Source organism: Trichosurus vulpecula, chromosome 5, assembly GCF_011100635.1.
Source record: "Trichosurus vulpecula isolate mTriVul1 chromosome 5, mTriVul1.pri, whole genome shotgun sequence".
Taxonomy (NCBI): domain Eukaryota; kingdom Metazoa; phylum Chordata; class Mammalia; order Diprotodontia; family Phalangeridae; genus Trichosurus; species Trichosurus vulpecula.
This window is the reverse complement of record NC_050577.1, coordinates 70,015,128-70,033,345: the sequence shown is the minus strand read 5'-3', so window position 1 is coordinate 70,033,345 and position 18,218 is coordinate 70,015,128. Positions and strand designations below refer to the sequence as shown.

At 40.5% G+C, this 18,218-nt stretch overlaps 1 protein-coding gene across 8 annotated transcripts in view; it reads right to left on the bottom strand.

Annotated features, from left to right (window-relative positions):
• SVIL (supervillin) overlaps positions 1-18,218 on the bottom strand; it is a 234,524-nt gene that overhangs the window by 24,052 nt on the left and 192,254 nt on the right. For all 8 annotated transcript variants that reach the window (XM_036758584.1, XM_036758589.1, XM_036758588.1 and 5 more), the window contains 10 exons: positions 16,811-16,900; positions 16,630-16,716; positions 15,408-15,585; positions 14,069-14,241; positions 10,710-10,865; positions 8,673-8,809; positions 8,046-8,193; positions 7,750-7,895; positions 5,552-5,727; positions 133-277 (listed from right to left, as the gene is read on the bottom strand). In XM_036758584.1, coding sequence (XP_036614479.1) covers positions 133-277; positions 5,552-5,727; positions 7,750-7,895; positions 8,046-8,193; positions 8,673-8,809; positions 10,710-10,865; positions 14,069-14,241; positions 15,408-15,585; positions 16,630-16,716; positions 16,811-16,900 — 1,436 coding nt within the window. The remainder of the gene's footprint in view (positions 1-132; positions 278-5,551; positions 5,728-7,749; positions 7,896-8,045; positions 8,194-8,672; positions 8,810-10,709; positions 10,866-14,068; positions 14,242-15,407; positions 15,586-16,629; positions 16,717-16,810; positions 16,901-18,218) is intronic.

Genomic DNA, 18,218 nt, shown 5'->3' with positions numbered 1-18,218 from the left:
GAATCTGTACATAATTAGAAGCCGCTCTACGGTTCTACAGTGAGCTTGAGAGAGAACATTTTCAGCTTCAGTGCCCTCCCTTCGGGAGGAATAAACAACATCTCAAATGCTGAATGAGGACAAATGCAATACCTTCTGTGGGGTGAGCTCACTGGAGTTCTTTTCACAAGGCTTCTTCATTTCAGTCCAATCAAGAAATTTTTCTTTGAAGAGAATTGTCTCATTGTGCTCAGTGAGTCTCCCAAATATTGCCCAATCAGGTCGCCCCTGTCCTTTTCTGTGTAAGAAAGACAAATAAGGATGAGAGGATGAGAGGATGAGAGAGAGAGAGAGAGAGAGAGAGAGAGAGAGAGAGAGAGAGAGCGCAAGCACACTAACATTTACTTTTAATACAAATCAACAGTCCCCATGTCCACATTTGGATAACATGAGGAGCAACACCCATGCAAAAGAACATTTTCAGTGTATGATTTCAAGACCCTGTTCTACAAAATAGGAATTTGCTAGTGTGACACAAGAGCTCAGCTACAATGCTGAACTTTTGAGTTTCTATAGAATGGTGAGCATGTGAAAGGTAGATTTCTCTGGTACCTCCAGGAAGGGGTCCCTTTGATTGACACCTAAAAATAGGTCCAGTTTGTAATGAATTCCATTTTCCATCACATTGTATTTTAGTGATCCTCCAGTGTGCTTAGGTTTTGAGGTCTTTCCTTGCAGCTCTAACGCAGGCTTTTCATATTTTACAAAATGGACTTTTAAGGATTAAAATATTACTTTCAAAGGCCACAAGAAAAGCAGTTGGGGACAACAGGAATAGAGAGCAAAACTAAGAGAAAAAGCAAGATGAGTGTGAACAATCCTAACTTGTCTTTCTTTCTCTCCTTGCCCTAACATGGGAAAGAGTCAGGCTGGGAAAATGAGCACCAAGGTTTTCTTGAAAGTAGTTACTTTCCCACCCTGACTCTCCCATGTTAGGTCAAGAAGGTAGAGAAAGGAATGAAATAGGATGTGGTGGGGTACACACTAGGTGATTTTCATGGCACAATCAATGACCTGGCTTTAAATTAGATATTTAAATTAGATAAATTGAATAAAAAGTTCAATTTTAGATATTTCTAATTCTTCAAAATCCTTTTGGCTTTGGTTATTGGAAAAGGTCGAGCCCCTCACCATATCTGTCTTAAATCCTTCAAAAGGTCTGGGATTTCATTAGTGAGGGCCCTGACTACACTGCCCCAGATCTCAAACCTTCTATATTTTGATAGATGGTTGCATGAGTTGCCTTTAGGCATTGATAACTCAGTGGCCAAGCTTCTGGGGATGAGCTTCTCTGTCTTTAGCTAGCCTGGCCCTTTCACAATAGACATACCACCTATCTCTGGGCCCATACTCTACAAGTCTCTAGCTTGGCAAGACCTATCAGATCTTATTTTCCTTTGGAATGGCCTTTGAAAACCTAGAGCCTCCCATTTGCATGACTTCTCATGTATAACTGATATATTGCTTGCCTTCTTGATGGATGGGGGAAGGATGGAAGAAAAGGAGAGAATCTGTAACTCAATAGTTAAAAAAAATAATATTAAAAATAAACTATTAAAAAAAAAGAAAACCTAGAGTCAACTCCAAGGCATAATAGTGAGCCATTGGAGTAGGACTTCAGGGGACATCACTGATCCCAAAGGTCTGTTTGAGATGGCTCCTGTCAGCACAGTGACCCATGTGGCACCATCAGTTGCCATCTGTTTTTGAACCTAGTTTTCACATTCTTAGTGGATGGGGGAGACAAATCAAGGTCATCATCCGCAAGTCTTCCGAAGGAACCCTAAGTCGGGTGTATGGGCAAAACCAAGATGGGGGTCACAAATCAAGGTCGTCACCTGGGAAAAGAAGTCTTCAGAAGGAACCCTAACTTAGGTATATGGACAAAACCAAGAATGCTGTGAGGGGCTGCCCTTGTCATTATGGTGGTGTCCTTTACATCTAGGATGCTCTGTGCACTTGTTGGGTTGAGCTCATTTTTTAAGAAAAAGTGGCAAAGAATGCTTTCCTAACTTTTATCTCTCAAGGTTCTGCACCTGTAGTGGGGAAGAAATCGCATGGTATGGAAGAATAACCCACTACCAGGAGAGAAACCTGGGTCTGCCAATGGTTAGATCTATGACTTGGGGCAGGTCACTTAATTTTCCCGAGCCTCAGTTTCCTCATTCATCAAATGAAACATTTTAACTCACAATTTTTTAAAGTCTCTTCTAAATTTAAAATGATGTCACTGTAATGGGAAAATTCAAAGATAATTTTATTTTAAATTATGCACACAATTTACAGGCCAGGGGTCTACTTCTTTAATACTCCAAATGACTTTTCCCCACAGGTTCATCACTTTGGATACATACACCATAATTTTTTTTTGTAACCCAAATTTTAATCTTGGAGGAAAAAAATCATGGTCAATACATTTAAATTAGCCCTTAATTTGATCCATGGATCACAACCATAGGCATCAGGTATGAGCATATAAATAAGGCAAGTTACAGACACATGTGGCACATTTTACCATTCTGCTATTGGGGGTGGTACCCCAAAATTAAGCAGCAAAAATAGAATGGTGACTAATATATTATGATGAAAAAATTGCCCTGTGGACCCCCTTGAAATGATCTATGAAAATGGGAGGCTGGGGAGTGAGAAGTCATTTGAGTCACAGATTCACCATGCTAGAAGAGACCACCAAGACTGGCTAGCCCAACCTTCTTATCTGACAGAGGCCCCAGCAATGAAAGGCATGCAAAATAATGTCAAATGGGCTTGGGGTTAGAGAGTCTCAGCAAAATTTAGTTTTTTCTTTAAAATAAAGTTAAGAGGAGTCAGCAGACTAGGCTAAGAATAGGATTCCGAGAAGCCTCTTGTTTATAGAGCAAAAATGGAAATTATATTGGCAAACATATGGCCCATCACTTACTGGTTATACATTGATGAATCTATGTGATCTCACTCTCAACTAGTACCGGTAAGAGCCACTCTAGGATTTCTTATCTTGAGGGAGACTCCTTTGTGACCTTCCACTATAGAGGATCTCCCCAACATATTAGAGGCCCACCCCTGGGTCTCTTAATACCAAGGGTCTCCAAAAGTCTTAGTGTAACAATCTTAGTGTAACTTCAGGTGTTAATGGCTTAAAACTATTAAAACCATTAAATTTTAAACTGTATTTTGTGGATTCCAGCCTAGCGCTCAAGCTATCCATGGGCTATTTCTCCCTTGTCAGTCATATTGCCTTTGATGATGCCCTTTTAAAAAATTATCTATGTTTTATTATATTTTTATTTTATTAAAAATTTCCCATTTACATTTTAATTTGGTTTGGCCAATGATGTCTTTTTTGAATGCCACTTCTCATAAGCCAGTTAGCAACAGTCACATGCTGCAGCCCACTTACAGCTTCCATTGCCCTTCGGAAAACCTGAGATTTTGCCTTCTCTAGGATTGGGGTCTTCTGTGGTTTCTAGCCATATGGTAACACAAGGAGAAAACTAGTGTGTAAAACCTAAGGAGCAATGCTGGATCACCGAAAGTGCTTCAAAGTTCCCTATTTAATTCTGGGCTGGCTGATCATCTTCTGTCCTAGATGGTTTGCTAATTATTGCTCCATGTGTTCACTGTCTTTCTCCAGTGAGGCTATAAGCACCTCAAAGTCAGGGAGCATCTACAAAAGCCAGTTTCTTTTGTGCTCCCAATGCACCAAATACCTGAGGGTCACCCTGCTGCTCCACCCTCTTTGGACACTTAGCTAGCACTTCTCAGTCCTCTACAAAACTGAGATGCAAATTCCATTGGTAGAAATAATAGTAAACGTCCTGTCCCATGGGAATTTTCTACAGGTTTTCATGTAGAATTCAAAACAAACAAAAATTTAACACTCAAATGATGTCCATTAGTCAATCTTTTGAAGGATGGGGGGAGGCACTTTACTTTTATTAGATTCTTAGCTCATTGCATAGGCATAGACACATAGGCATCTTCACACACACTTCTCCGGGTGCTATATTCAAGAGTACATTTCAACTTCTAAAGATGCAAAATCCTAGGCTAAAGTATGAACTTTAGAACATTTTACACATTTAACACAATCTGGACAGCAAATGGCACAGATGTGTGTTCTGAGAATAAAAAGAGACACATAGAAGTCTTATTTAAAAAAAAATTAGGTCTAACATATAAATAAAAGAGAGTAAAAGTAGAACTCAGGGAAACCAGAGGAAGGTTACCTTGGGAAACTTGCTTATGTTCTCCGGGTCTCAGTGTTCTCATCTAAAATAAGGGGTTGGACTAGATCACTAATAACTTCCTTTCCTCCTCCACCATATTCTGTGGTTCTAAAAAACTGTTTTTTTTTTTCAAGATAGTATAAATCAGTGTCACATCAGGGAGTAAATAAACTTGGGGAAAGGGGTAATGAGATATGTAATATCTTGAGATAACTTAAAAAACAATATGTTTAGAGGTAAATTTTATTTTAAATTCTATTAAACTAATTAAAAGTAATATGCTGAGATAAATTGTTCTGAGATCAGAGCTGGAATTCTATATGGGGAACAGAAGCTAGTCAGGAGAATGCAGTTGGGAGTCTGAGACCATAAGGTTCAAAGTGGGGTAGGAGTCATGTGTATAGGCCAAGATTCCTACGAAGCAAAGTTAGGGAAACACTATAGAGTCTGTAGTAGCTTGGAGCAATCAATGAATGACAGTCCATCGCTTTACAGGAATCAGGCAAAGACAGCGGCAGTGTTTCAGGCATGGGGAACCTGAGGCCTCCAGGGTTCCCCACCCCGGTTAAGGAATCTCCGTGCTCATGAAGCTGAGGGCTTTGCAGCTGTAGGCTGGGGCAAACTGGCTAGTCCAATGGCCTTCTGACGTCCGCTGCTCACCGAGACAGAAAATGTCACCTCCGTAAAAGCAACATAACTCATGGCCAAAAGGTCAGTTTGTTACATTGAGGCTTACGTATCTGAACAAGCCAGGCTTTCTAGGCTTGAAGGTAGGAGTACTGTTAAACTCTTCCCTCCCCCCTTTCCTTTGTATTCTGTTATCAAGGTTGGCTTCTGAAAGGGAGAGAGGGGAATACAGTGAAAGATGAGATCAGTAGAACTTTTAAAAAAAAAGGAATTAGAGGGAATTTTGACTTATGTTGCCTGTACTTCAGATCAAGAAGTCATGGTCACTGAATCCCAGATGTTGGAACACTTTCTTATCAGATGTGTTTAACCAGTACTATTCCCTGGCCTTGACAGCTGGCAACCTGCAGGTGGGAAATGCTGGTTCATTGCAACCAAGTGAAAAGAGATCATTAAACATTTTCCAGAAAACAACCAGAAATTATTGCCTGAAAACAGGGTTAGTTTTTAAACCTTGAAACAATGCTGTCGCATAGTGAGCAGGCTGTGATTTGCGTACCACCTCATGACCAATTGTGAAAAGGGGCTGATGCAGAAAAATGGAACCCACTCATGACTGCATGCGCCTCTATAGCCGAGTCACCATGCTGCCACAGTACCTGGGTATACGAGGATTGCACTCTCCAGGATCTAAAGGATTTATGTCACAATTGGCATAGTCGAAGGTTCCATTCCACAAGTGTTTGGCCAATTGGAATGCTATTTTTCTCTGTGCTAACGTGACTTCCTTTCCATGCCACACATAAACTTCACTGCCAAAATCAAAAACTAAGACCTGTGAAAATGAAACAAAAGATTCCGTTTACCTCTTCAGAGGACTCACTCCTTCAGAGCTTAACCGGTCATTTTTATTGTGTGATGAAATATAGTCTGCTTGAACAGTCTAAACAAAAGCATAACTATTAGGAGCTGCTTTTGTGGGACTAAGCTTTGTCTCCTTTCCCCTCTGATGCATCCTCTGTTTCCTTTGGGCTCATCCCTTTACCGTGCCCTCCCACATTTACAAGTCATCTTCCCTTTCCTCAAATTGGAATCCTCAGCCCCTATTGGACTTCACTTTCTTGTATCATGTTGATGGGCACTTACATATTCTACCTTCTATCAGTTGTTTGTACGATTCTATTTTTCTACTAGACAGAAGCTTGAGGGCAGAGACCAGGTCTTCATTCATCTTTGTATTTAGTAGAAATGTTGATGAATGAATAATGTATAAGTGAGTGAACAAATGAAGAAAATAACATGTGAATTGACATCTCTGTTCTATGGACCCATTTGATTCCTTTGCTTCCGATATTACATACCCTCTTTCATCTTCAACAATCCAAAATGTCTCCTCCTTTTCACATTCTGTTCAAGCTACATCTCCTCTTGGACACTGTCCCTGACTACTGCAAATCATATTGTGTATTCCATTGTCTAACTCCTAGAGGTATTTGCACGATCAGGTCCCAATTAGTGTAAATAGAATAACATGAAGCGGTTTTGTATATTCGGATTTGTAGTATTTGAAATCATAATTATGCAAAATAAGGTCATTCATTCTCACCAGTGGAAATATGCCGTGTGAGTTTGAATAATATGATCACTTCACAGGATTCATTATTTGTGTTAATAGGGAGCTTGCTACATCTTCCCCATACTAGCTGGTCCTTGCTTACACACTGCTTTGCCTTGCTCTTTAGCTCTAACTTATCTAACTTTTGCATCCCTTCCCTATATTTAACTTTCTTGCAGACAGGGACTGTATATTCTATGTAGTTTTTGCATGTGCTTGCTAGTCTTGTGTAGAGCTAGGCATACCTAATAGATCTCTGCTGCTGACAAATCAACTGGTCATGTTAGAAATTGTGCGTACGCACACGCACACACAAGCACGCACACACTCATGCAAATATATATGTATATATATACATACATATATATGTATGTATGTATGTGTGTATGTATGTATAAACAGGACAGGCAGTATGTCATAGCACATTGAAAGCTGGCCCTGAAGTCAGGAAGAACTTGATTCAAGAGGTGCCTCTGAGATGCAGTCACTGTACAGTTGTGGGCAGACCATTTAACTTGTTGCCTCAGGCAACAGTGTTAAGATTATAAGTTACAAAATAGTTAGCATTGGTTTACAGAGGGCATTCCACATGCTGATCCTCATAACAACCTTATGTCATAGCTGCTGTCATCATCACTATTTCATAGTCCAGGAAACTGAGGCAGAGAGAGGTCAAGTGATTTGCCCAGGGTCACACAGCTAGTAAAACAGGTCTCAAACTCAGGTCCTCCTGATTCCAAATACAACGCTCTTATCTACTATGCCGCCTGCAGTAGTGGATACTGTTTCAATACTAAGCTTTCTAAATATATGAAATTACCAATGCAGCTGCTAACTGCCTCCCCCATATATACATACATGTAAAAAATAAAAACATAATAAAATAAAAATAAAATCTATATATATATACATATATTGTGCATGTGCGTATATATGTACATGACACGTTTCCTGTAATTTTCTATTGAATAAATATATTTTAGAAAATATTATATAACGGATGTTAATAGCCAAACCAAGGGTCTGAGCTGACAAATAATTAAGTCTTAGATGAATTAGAAAAGGAAAACTACTACTGATCTACTTCCCTGCAATATAATATTCTTGGTTTCCTCTGCATCAGGTTGATGGAATGGCTGTTAGAATCCAGAGGAAAACAACTCTTTAAGAAGTTTAAACACGGTTTTAAGAGCTGCCAATGTGGCCTACACAAGAGGGCTAGCCCGGCGCTACGCCCTGTACCTCTCGTGGCTGCAGAAGCGAGCACTTTGGTATTTTGCCCCAGTAGTAGTCATCAGGAACAAGTTTATCTTCCACTAAGCGATAAACACAATTAGTTTCTGTGATGGCAGTTTCATACAATTCATCTTCTTCTGGATTTCCGGCAGCTTTGGGGAGAAGAACACATCGTTGAATGGTGAGTTTCACATAAGAGTTATTTCAAAGAGGAGTTTGGGAGGATTACTGGGTGGCAGAAGGGGGAGGAGGAGAGAAGGGATTCCAGTCTGGTCAGAGTCTAAAACAGAATTAACACTTACATTGGTAACTCGTCTGGCCACCCAGGAGTTTCCAGAAGTCTTTTGCTGCGTGGGTATGCGTATTTATTCCTTCTTCTATGGTCTGAACATAAGTAGCTCTACAGCCGAGTTCTCTCCTCGTCTGAATTAGAGTTGCAAGCTCTGATGCCTAAGAGATTAACATAATTATCCTGATAGAATAGGTCATTCCTATGGGTAATTGTACACACTGAGATCAGACCAAAGGCGAGCGTGTGAAAGGGCAATCTTGAGAGCAGAGAGGCCCTAAGAATGTTGGTCATTTAAAGCTATTTTCACTAAAAACAACAAAAACTGGGGGAAGTACCAGGTGTCCCAATTCTTTGGATTGATAGGCATATGTATTTCTCTTTTACACTGGAGTAAAGAGGAAACTGGCAATTCAGAATTCTACCTTTTGGCATGAATGTGGAACATTTTTCTGAGGATGTCCTATTTATCTTATAGCATTCCAGCTTTCATGCTTCAGGGAAAGGATTCAGGGAAATAGAACTTATCTAGCCTTTACTGACTTAATGGGCCACTCTGTATCCTGGAAACCTTCTAATAGTCCTACAAGGGCCAGACAATTCTTCCGACATAAAAGAGATGCTTTGTTAGGATACTAACCTTAGCTTTCTCAATGACATTTGCAAACTCTCCTACCCACAGGAAACAGTAGTGAGGAGTTAACAGGAGAAAGCAGTCACCACCGTTCAACGATGAAGCTCGTGGCTCCACTAATCTCGTCTGCACATTTCTTCTTCCTAAGCGTGAAATAAAAGTTCACTGTGCCCTCATACAGCAATACTGTCTTACATGACATCTGGCAATTAAAGTATTCCTGATTATAAACATTCCTAGTCTTTTCATTTGCCGTTAGTCATCCTCTCCCCACCCCTCGCCAGAAGAGCGGAAACATGATTACATTAAAATGGCAGCCCAGTGGAACTGCAGTTAGACTACATTATGCTCACCTGCGCCTACTGTATCACATGTTCATTTTGATGAAGATCAGTGTTTCTCCTCTGGAACACTGACAAGAACATCATTTATGGGATAGTGCCATTTTCAATGGAGGTGCCAACTTGGGGAGGGGGCCCAAGGGCCCGAGGAGGCACTGAAGGTTCACCAGACACAGAATCCCACAGCCTCCTGCTGAGAAGTGAACCTTCCCCCTCAATTGTGAAGTTTCTCAGGAACTGCTAACAAAGCAGCGACTTCAGCAGGAAGGCTGCTTCAGGCCTCACCTCCTGAATGCTGTTAGTGGTTTGGCAAAAGCCAGGAGCTGCCTCCTCCAGGAAGCCTGCCCCTTGACCCAGCTGAACAGAACTCCCTTCTCAAATTTCTCAAAGCACTTTGACCCTCTCCTTTTCACTCTGCCTTGAATTATCGTTATGTGAGTAACTGCATACAGTTACAGTGTGTAAATTTCTTACCCCTCTTTTTACTTGGTAATATCTTCAAGAGCAAAAAGTATGAGATTTTTCTTCTTACCCCAAGTGTCTTGTGTACAATAGGTTTTAAATAAATGTTTATTAAATTAAATTTTAAAAAGATCAAATCTTAATTAAAAATTAGCGATGATTATGCCGATACGGTTTTAGGGGCATAAGCTCAGAAACAGAAGTCCCCTACCGACAGCTGTCCTCTGTCATGAAGGAAATCATTTCGGTAAACTGAGGTGATGGTAATTGGGAAGAAAACAGAACCAAACCACTATGGATAATATTAGGATAGCAACAACAATAATAATAGGGCATACTATGTGCTATCTCCATACATGCTTAATAAAAGCTCTAGCTATCTCCCTATTTCTAGGAGCTAAAATTTTATGCTTTGTGGTTTGCAAGACACTCTCCCTACAGATTATGGGAGACGGCTTGGTGTCACAAATGGAGAGAGTCTTGGACTTGGAGCCACGATCTGAATCTGAATTCTGCTACTCAAAAGATATTTTCAAGTTTGACCCTGGGCAAATTGCATAACTTCCTTCCATCTCCACGTGAGTCACTCCAAGCACAGCACTGCCCAGCTGCTTCATGACACAACCTCTCTAGAACCCTTTGCAAACCTTCAAGTCCTGGAGAAATGCTAGATATTATTAGCATCATCTTATTCTTTCCCTGCTTCAACCTGAAAAATAAAAAGACTGGGAGGAATTAAACAGCTCTTTAAGACTTGCAAAATACCTCCCATATGCTATGCTATGAGGTCCTCCAATAGACACTGTTTTCTTCCATTACTGCCTCACTTCTTAACATAATGTTCTAAGAAGGCTTTAAGAGATTTCAATCCTTCTGACAGAAATACCCCCAAGGTACTCCTCAGAGCTCCACAGTGACTGCCAATGTTTCCTTTGCTATTGACAGCATTTTCCTTATTCTGCCACTTTACCATAATGACATACTTCCTGCTCCCCTTTGCTGTGCCTTTCTCCAGATATTGGAATAGTAATTGGATAGTGATAGTAATGGATCCACAAGGTCAATGGCTAAGTCTCCATGGAAGTTCAATCAATACGTGCTGACCTGGATGATGGCTCCTGTTTTAGTTGCAGATGCAAGGGAACTTCCTGAGGGCAGGCAAAGACTGGTAATGCCACAGGAAGACTGAATTAACACAATTATCTTTCCATGCTCACCTTAGACACCCAGGCGCACATACCTTTAATTTGTAGCAACATCAGTTTTTTGTAGGGCACAGCACTGTTGTTGGAGTTTTGTTCTGTTAGGTTGACGCTCCGTAGATTGACGCTGCTGAAGTTTTCTTTACTAGCTAACCCGGCGAGGGCTACTTCTGAGAAATTCGAGTTGGCTGACACTGAAGATGGAGCATTAAAAAGCATGAAGTGAAGCGAGGTTGGTGGTGGGTAGGTAGGGACGGGGCCATTTACATTTTGAAATCAAGTTAACATTTGGAAATGGTTCCCAGTTAACTTACTGCCTTTTTTTTTTTTTTGAGTGCTGTCTCTGAAACGTGCCATCTCCATCTGATGGGCTTTCTATTCTGATGTTTGACTATCAAGTTAAAAATTAAATAAGGTTATGAAAGCCTATACTGCTGGTTGACAAGCATAACACCTCACTGTGTACAGCCAAAATTGAATGATGTTATTGGCCAACCACTTCAACATAAAGTGGAGAGGGGCTAAAACTAATTTGCTCCAGTTCCCCTGAAAGCTGTCATAACCATTGCTAATGGCTTTTAGATGTTGGAACAACGTCTACAGGAAAGCTGTTGAGTCTTTTTCGCTGGAAGGCTTTTTTTAATAAGAAAGAAAAACAGTTTTTATGGGACATTTTACTTGTACTCTTTCCCAGAGGCAAAAGGATAGACTGATTTACCTCTTGAGGTCCTTTATAATCAGGCCCGAAATTTCAATTTATAAGATGCTGAGTTTTCTAGTGGAAACCAGCACATTTACATGCCAGATATCACAAAGCAAGGTCTTATTTTAATCTTTTTTTTTTTAAAGAACAGAATGGGTGCCAAGAACGCCTTGATTTCCCAACTCAGCATTAGTGAGAATGACTTTTCCAATGTATAATTCAGAAAAATACTTCCCTGGGATTCATGTCTAAAATTGAGGGAATATAGTACTACTTGGCAAACAATCCATAGCACAAGCAGTTTTGAAATTGGCTTTCTATGCAGTTTAAAGAGAAATCTCAGCTCTTTCACCTAACAATTTACTTCTATGAAAAGCTTCATAAAATCAGACATGGGAGCTTCAGAAAAAAACCACATACATCGAGAAAACAGGAATGGCAGGATGTGGTCATCTCATTCTCTCCACCTGCAATGCTCCCTTCCCCTCCCCCCCCCCCCCCAGTTAAACTTTCTCCAACAGTTAAGAACTAGCTCATATTCTACCTTACCTGAGCACTACAGCTAGGAATAGTTTTTTCTTCTAAACCCACAAACCAAATACTTCTTATACCAGTTATTTTTGCACTGATCTGAGGAAGGAAATAATGTCTTTTCGTGCCTACCTGTTTTATCACCCAGAATTGTAAGCTATTTATGAGCAGGAATTATTTTTTACCAAGTCCTAGAGCACCTACTAGAATGTCCTGCATATAGTAAATAGTTAATAAATATCTTATTGATTAAAAATTAGAAATCAAACTAAGTTTGAGTGCAAGTCATCATGACAATCATGGTCCTTCAGAAACTGAGGGTCTCTGAAAAACATGAACTGTCGTCAGGTGTTTCAGGAGGTGTGTAATTTCTGAAATCAAACCATTCCATAGTCAAAGAGAAAATAGATTCTTGGATATAATTTTAGCAATACCAAGGCTTTTTTTTGGATATTTTTCCCATGAAAGATCAAATTAATTTCCTCTGATTAAGATCAGGTGATGAATTAGTATTAGGCTTTGGACTTGACAGAGCTTAGAAAAAAAGGTTAAATGACCAAAAACAAACACCTTCCTGCAATACACACAAAATATTAATTACCTCTTCAAACAGTATATTTTATGATTTTCTGTGGCAAACTTTAAGTTCCAGGCTGGCCTCCCTCCCCTGTCTTCTTGACAAGTTGATACCTGCTTTATCTTTGCCCTATTATCAGTTAATATGTACTTAGGGAATGCAAACTCCTTCCAATATTAATCACAGCAAAGCTAAGAAAAGTCTATGTGTAACTCTTGACACATACGTGTTCGGGTGGTCAATAGATGACAATTGTATTCTATCTAAGAGCAGCTGACCCGCATCATCCTTCCACTCCATTTATCAAAGAACTGAGATGACTAAAATAATCCGTTTCTCAAAAAGAAGCAGAAATTGCATTCTGGTCTTCTTCCCTCTGCACTCAAGAGAATAAAGAGACCCTCCTCCTTGCTGAAAGTTAGCTTCCCCATTTATGTCTTCAATTCCACCCTGTTCTTTCTTTTCTATGACTGTTCCTTCCCATATTTCATTTCCTTTATGCATCTCCCATTTCTCCCTCTCTCCTTATCTTTTCTTTGCAGCATGTGCTTTTCACTTTTCTCCTAAAAATTCCTTCCCTTGAGATCCTACCACTCTTTCAAGCTATTGTCCTCCCACTTACTTCCAAATTTCTAGAAATAGTAGTTGACACTACTTTGAATTCATCGCAGTCTTTGCTAGTTCTTCAAAATCTTACCTCCGGATCCACTATTCTATTCAAACAGCTCTCACATGTTGGCTTCTTTCTTGGTGCATTTAATAGCATTCCCACCCCCCCTCTCTTAACCCTCTTTCATCTAACACTGAACAATCACATTTCTCTGGCTACCCTCTCCACTTTTGGCTTTTGCTGTTCTGTCCTTCTTCTCTAGTCACACTGCAAGCACCAAAGTTCGGATCTAAACCTTTTCTCCTTCACAATATCATAAAAGGCTCCTCACTGGTCTTTCCTCATCTCCAGTCAATCCTGTCTCCAGGTCTATGTCCTGCACTGTTGCCAAAGTCATCTTCCCAGTGTAGCACCATGATCACTCTGTTGCAAACCCTTGGCTCCCCACTGCCCACTCCTGACTAGGGTATTCAGGGCCCTCCACTGCTTGGTTCCAATCTACCTGTCTAGGATTGTCTCTTACTACTTCCCTTTCTCCATCTCTTTTACATTATGGCCAAATTATTCTTATTTCCTGGTTACTCTTAACTTCCATCCTACCTTCTTACCACCCACCATACTTTGAAAAGACTCCTTAATCTCCAGCTGTTGAAAGCCCTCCCTTTCATTAAAGCCCAAATCAGTCAACCACCTCCTTGATAAATCCCTCCCTCTTACCCCAGCAAAACACTCTCTTCAGCCTTGGATTTCTTATTTCACTTCACCTGGCCAACTTTTGCTCCTATCAAGTTTTACCTTTTACCGCATGGATTTACGTCCCGGGCGTATCGCCGCCTATGGGACCCTAAGCTGTGCGTATGGACTGTGCCATTTTCCCACCTCTGTAACCCCAACACCTAGCAGGACGCCTTACAAAGAGTAGATATTTAATGAATGATTGCTGAATTGAATTAAACAGCGCCAGTTAGCTACTTACTTTTTTCAACTTTCATCCTCTTTGACTCCATGAAAGCAACGTTTAATCTCTGTTCGGTATATTCTTGAAGGATGTCTTCTCTTGCTGCCAACATTTTCAAGGGATTTCTTGAAGACTGAACCCTGCGCATGGGCCTAACAGCACGTTTGTGCTCTGCTACAGAAGAAGTCAGCCTAAGAAGCAAAGGACACTGAGCTGTTTTGGTTGCAGACTACCATCGACTTCCATTTGTATCAGGAAAACATTGTATTGAGGGTTACTGGCTCTACCCGCGCTGGTGTTCCTACCCTTTCACTTCCTGCCATTCTTATATAATTCCTACAATTCTACTATTACCCTAGAGCCATCCCATGGAATAGGAGAATGATAGCATTAGAAGGGGAATTAAATAAGTCTAAGCCACCACCCAATGCAGGAAAACTTTCCCCGTCAATCTTGAGAGACGGTTCTTCAGCTTCTGCTTGAATACTGCTGGGGAAAGGGAAACACAACTTCATGAAGCAGCCATGCTACTGTTGAACAAATTGATGAATTTTAATTATTGAAGAATAATTTTCTATCTTCTATTGGAATTACATTACTTCTTATGGTTAGGGGTCTAAGGTTCTGACGGCCTGAAGATTTATTTTAGATCTAGAACTAGAAGATTCTAGCTCATCATTGCATAAGGATTAACATCCTTTAGGGATTTTATTGTGACTTGATTGTGGTCTGGTTTCATGAAATTCAATTTTTTTTTCCCTCCTATTACTATAGAGACTGCATAGCCTAGTGGGTAAAGGGCTAGAGTCAGGAAATCCTTGGTTCATATCCTGCCTCTGAAACATACCGACTGTGTGACCTTGAGAAAATCCCAACATCCCCAGCTCTGAGGCTTTAAGTTACAGGTAAGTCACTGATCTGTATTGGTAGAGGGAATGTCCATACTGGGAGTTCCTATCACTGATGAAATTACAGAATTCAATATCTACTGAAAACCTTTACAGAAAACTGTTTATTCCTGTCCCAAAACTAAAAACAAACAACAAGGATCCCACAACTGTGGGAATAACACCAGCGAGAACCCCAGTTTGTTTTCTGGTGCCAAGGAATGGGAGTAATCTGCCTGGCTGTCCCAAGTTAGGATATACAAGGCTTTCTAGATGGCATGGTAATTTTGTTTTACCCACGCTATTATTATAATCCCAGAAATGGCAAGCAGCGTTATTATGAGGTCCTATTCTGCTTAGAAAATTATCTTCTGATATTTAGAAATTTTCATCCAGGGAAAAAGTGGAAGGGGTGGGACTGTAGGGAGGGGAGAGAGGGAGGAGAAAGAGATGGAGGGAATGAAACTTACTTGGGAGCATAAGGATCAAAAATGGCATCAAAGTCGTCGTCCAGCTCCACTCTCCCGAGAGGCACAGGTGAATCCACACTGCGGTAAAATTTGGAAAAGGTCTCGTAGTCATCCAGTTTCATCACCTCTTTCACGGTTTTGCCAGTAACGGTGAGAATGGTTTCTTGCATACCACCGACTGAAAAAGAAAGAGTGGAACTGGAGTTTATAAGGAGCAAAAGAAAAAAAAACCCTCCCCAACGTATTGTTGGTTTAATATTATAAAGACATTCCCCCCTTAGGTAAAGAAAAAATTCCAGATTCAAAAAATGGATGGACAACAACAGCAATGAGTCGAATTTGTATAGTACCTGGGCACTGTGCTAATAAGCACTCTGAAATTATCATCTCACTTGATGAGGAAACTGAGGCAGGCAGAGGTTAAATGACCTGTCCAAGATCACATAGCTAGCAGGTGTCTGAGGCCAGATCTGAACTCATTGACTTCAACTCCAGCATTCTATGCACCGCACTAACAAGCTGCTGCTGTAAGCCTTTCTTGGTTAAGCAGAGGTTCTCTGATAAAACTGATGTTGAGTGTTGCCGCTCCAACCCATGAGCCATCTAATATGTATGTCCCTCCCCCTTCCCATACCTACTACATAAAAGGAGTCAAATGAAAGGAATTGAGCCTAAGCTTTTGGGTTAAAGATGACCCAGGGCTTTAAGAGCAAATCTACTGGGTAAGTCCTAGATTAAAAAAAAATTTATAAAATGCAGAGAAAATCGATTGTGGTTTTTTTCAGTCCACTTTCCTCTGTTCTCTTCAATCTTCACCCACTAAACCAGGGGCTCCTAACCTAGAGTCCATAAACTTTTTAAAAATAACTTTTGATAACTATATTTCAAAACACTAGTTTCCTTTGTCACCCTCTGTATGTATTGTATGCCTTTACAAACCTGATTGTGAGCAGGGGTCCAGAGGGTCCAGGATACCAGAAAAGGTAGGTTAAAGACCTTTGCTCTAAACCCACCTTCTGCTTTATGCTAAATGCTGGATTTATCTTGATCCAATGATAGAAAGTTCTTACTTCTCTAAGGCGGGGTGGGGCAGGGCTTAGGTTCAGCAACCTCAGCTCCAGGAGAACATTTGAAAAGTTTGTGTGCACCCCCTGAACCCTCAGCTGGTGAGAGGTAGGGGACCCAAAGAGAAGGGCTTCCCCACTGAGCCTTTGTTACTTACCTTTGTTATTCAGTCTCCCTAGAAATGACTCCAGCCTATCTAGCTTCAGGTCAGACTCTAACTGCATGTCAGGCTTAGCTTCTATGTCTGAGAAAGAAAGAAGAAGGCACAGGTGAGAAAATATTCACTGGCTGGCATTTTCACTAAAAACAAAAAAATTCAGCAATTTTTGGTTCCTTACCTTCAAGAGGTTTGGAGATCGGTGTGGTACCCTTCATTCGATTGCTGAAGGGGGAGCTTACTGGTGTTATGGCTGTAGGTGATGCCAAACCTAGGGAATGATCAAGGATTATTTTAAGTGACAGCTTGAATCTTAGAAATTTACATATGTCAGTGGCCTAATGGCCTGAGGCTGGATTGGAACTCAGGTCTTCCTGACTATCCTGTGTCCAAAAGGTTGCCTACACTCGATGATAAACATGACAACCACAACATGTGGTGTGATGAAAAGAACACTGGGTTTGGAGGCAGGGAACCAATGTGTTTGCATCCTGGCTCTGCCACCTCTGCCCTGGGTTAGCTTGGGCATGTCACCCAACTGTGGAGAATGAAGGGGTTAGATTCAATGACTGCTAAGGTCTTTTCTCTCACTAGATCTATCACTCCAAGATATGAGGCTGGCTTTTCCTCAGCAGACAAGCCATAGCACATAGAAAAAGAAGATGTGTCAATAAGAGAAATCAGCAGCCCATTTATTTATGGGGAACAAGCTTTCAAAAACCTCAAGGGTCACAAAGATTCATACCCAAAAGAAATTAAATTAAATATTTAAATAAAGGGCTGTATTATTAGAGCTCATCTGCAAATGCAGCATTGTTTATACTTCATAACTGGCACTCACTTTTAGGATATTTAAAAAATAGTCAATAAACCCTGAAATGATGGCTAGCTCTTTATTGAAATGAAACCGACCACCCACCAGCTGCTCTCACCTTATCCCTGACAATCCTGAGAGCAGGATATAAGGAAAAACACTAAGATCTGATGTGTGCTTAAAGGTTTTTCACACTCTCTCACGAAAGCACTTTTTTTTTCTTTTAGATTACCAAAGCACTTCTCAACATATAAATATGTTAATCTGATGAATTAAAAAAAAATTCAAAAACAAAACAAAACTTCTTCAGTTCCAAGAAATTCAAAGTATTTAGTTTAGTGGAAAAAAAATCAGCTTTCTGGAAGGATACAAAGGACCAGAGGTCTTTAGCACTCTAGACCTGCCATATCCTGTAGTAAATCTCTAAGTCCTATGAGGAAGTTTAGAAGACAATCAAAAGTGTTAATTAACGCAGAGATCATTAACTTTGCAAACTAATAAAGAGGGTTGAGTTGGAAAGCAGATTTCCAAAGCAGCTGTGAGAAAGCTGTTCATTCTGAACTCGAACAGGATGGGAGAAAGGGGTACCTAACCTAACCTGCTGATCTAGCTCCCCCTACTGTCCAATTCATAGGGCAGCAGCAACCAGGCCCACCAGCTGGTGGGTGTAGACTGCTTTCCCAGCTGGAGATGAGGATTTTGCAGTTATGGGCCAAGGGATAAACATTAAAATTGTAGGATTTTTTTTAAAGAGAACAATAGCACACACCAATAA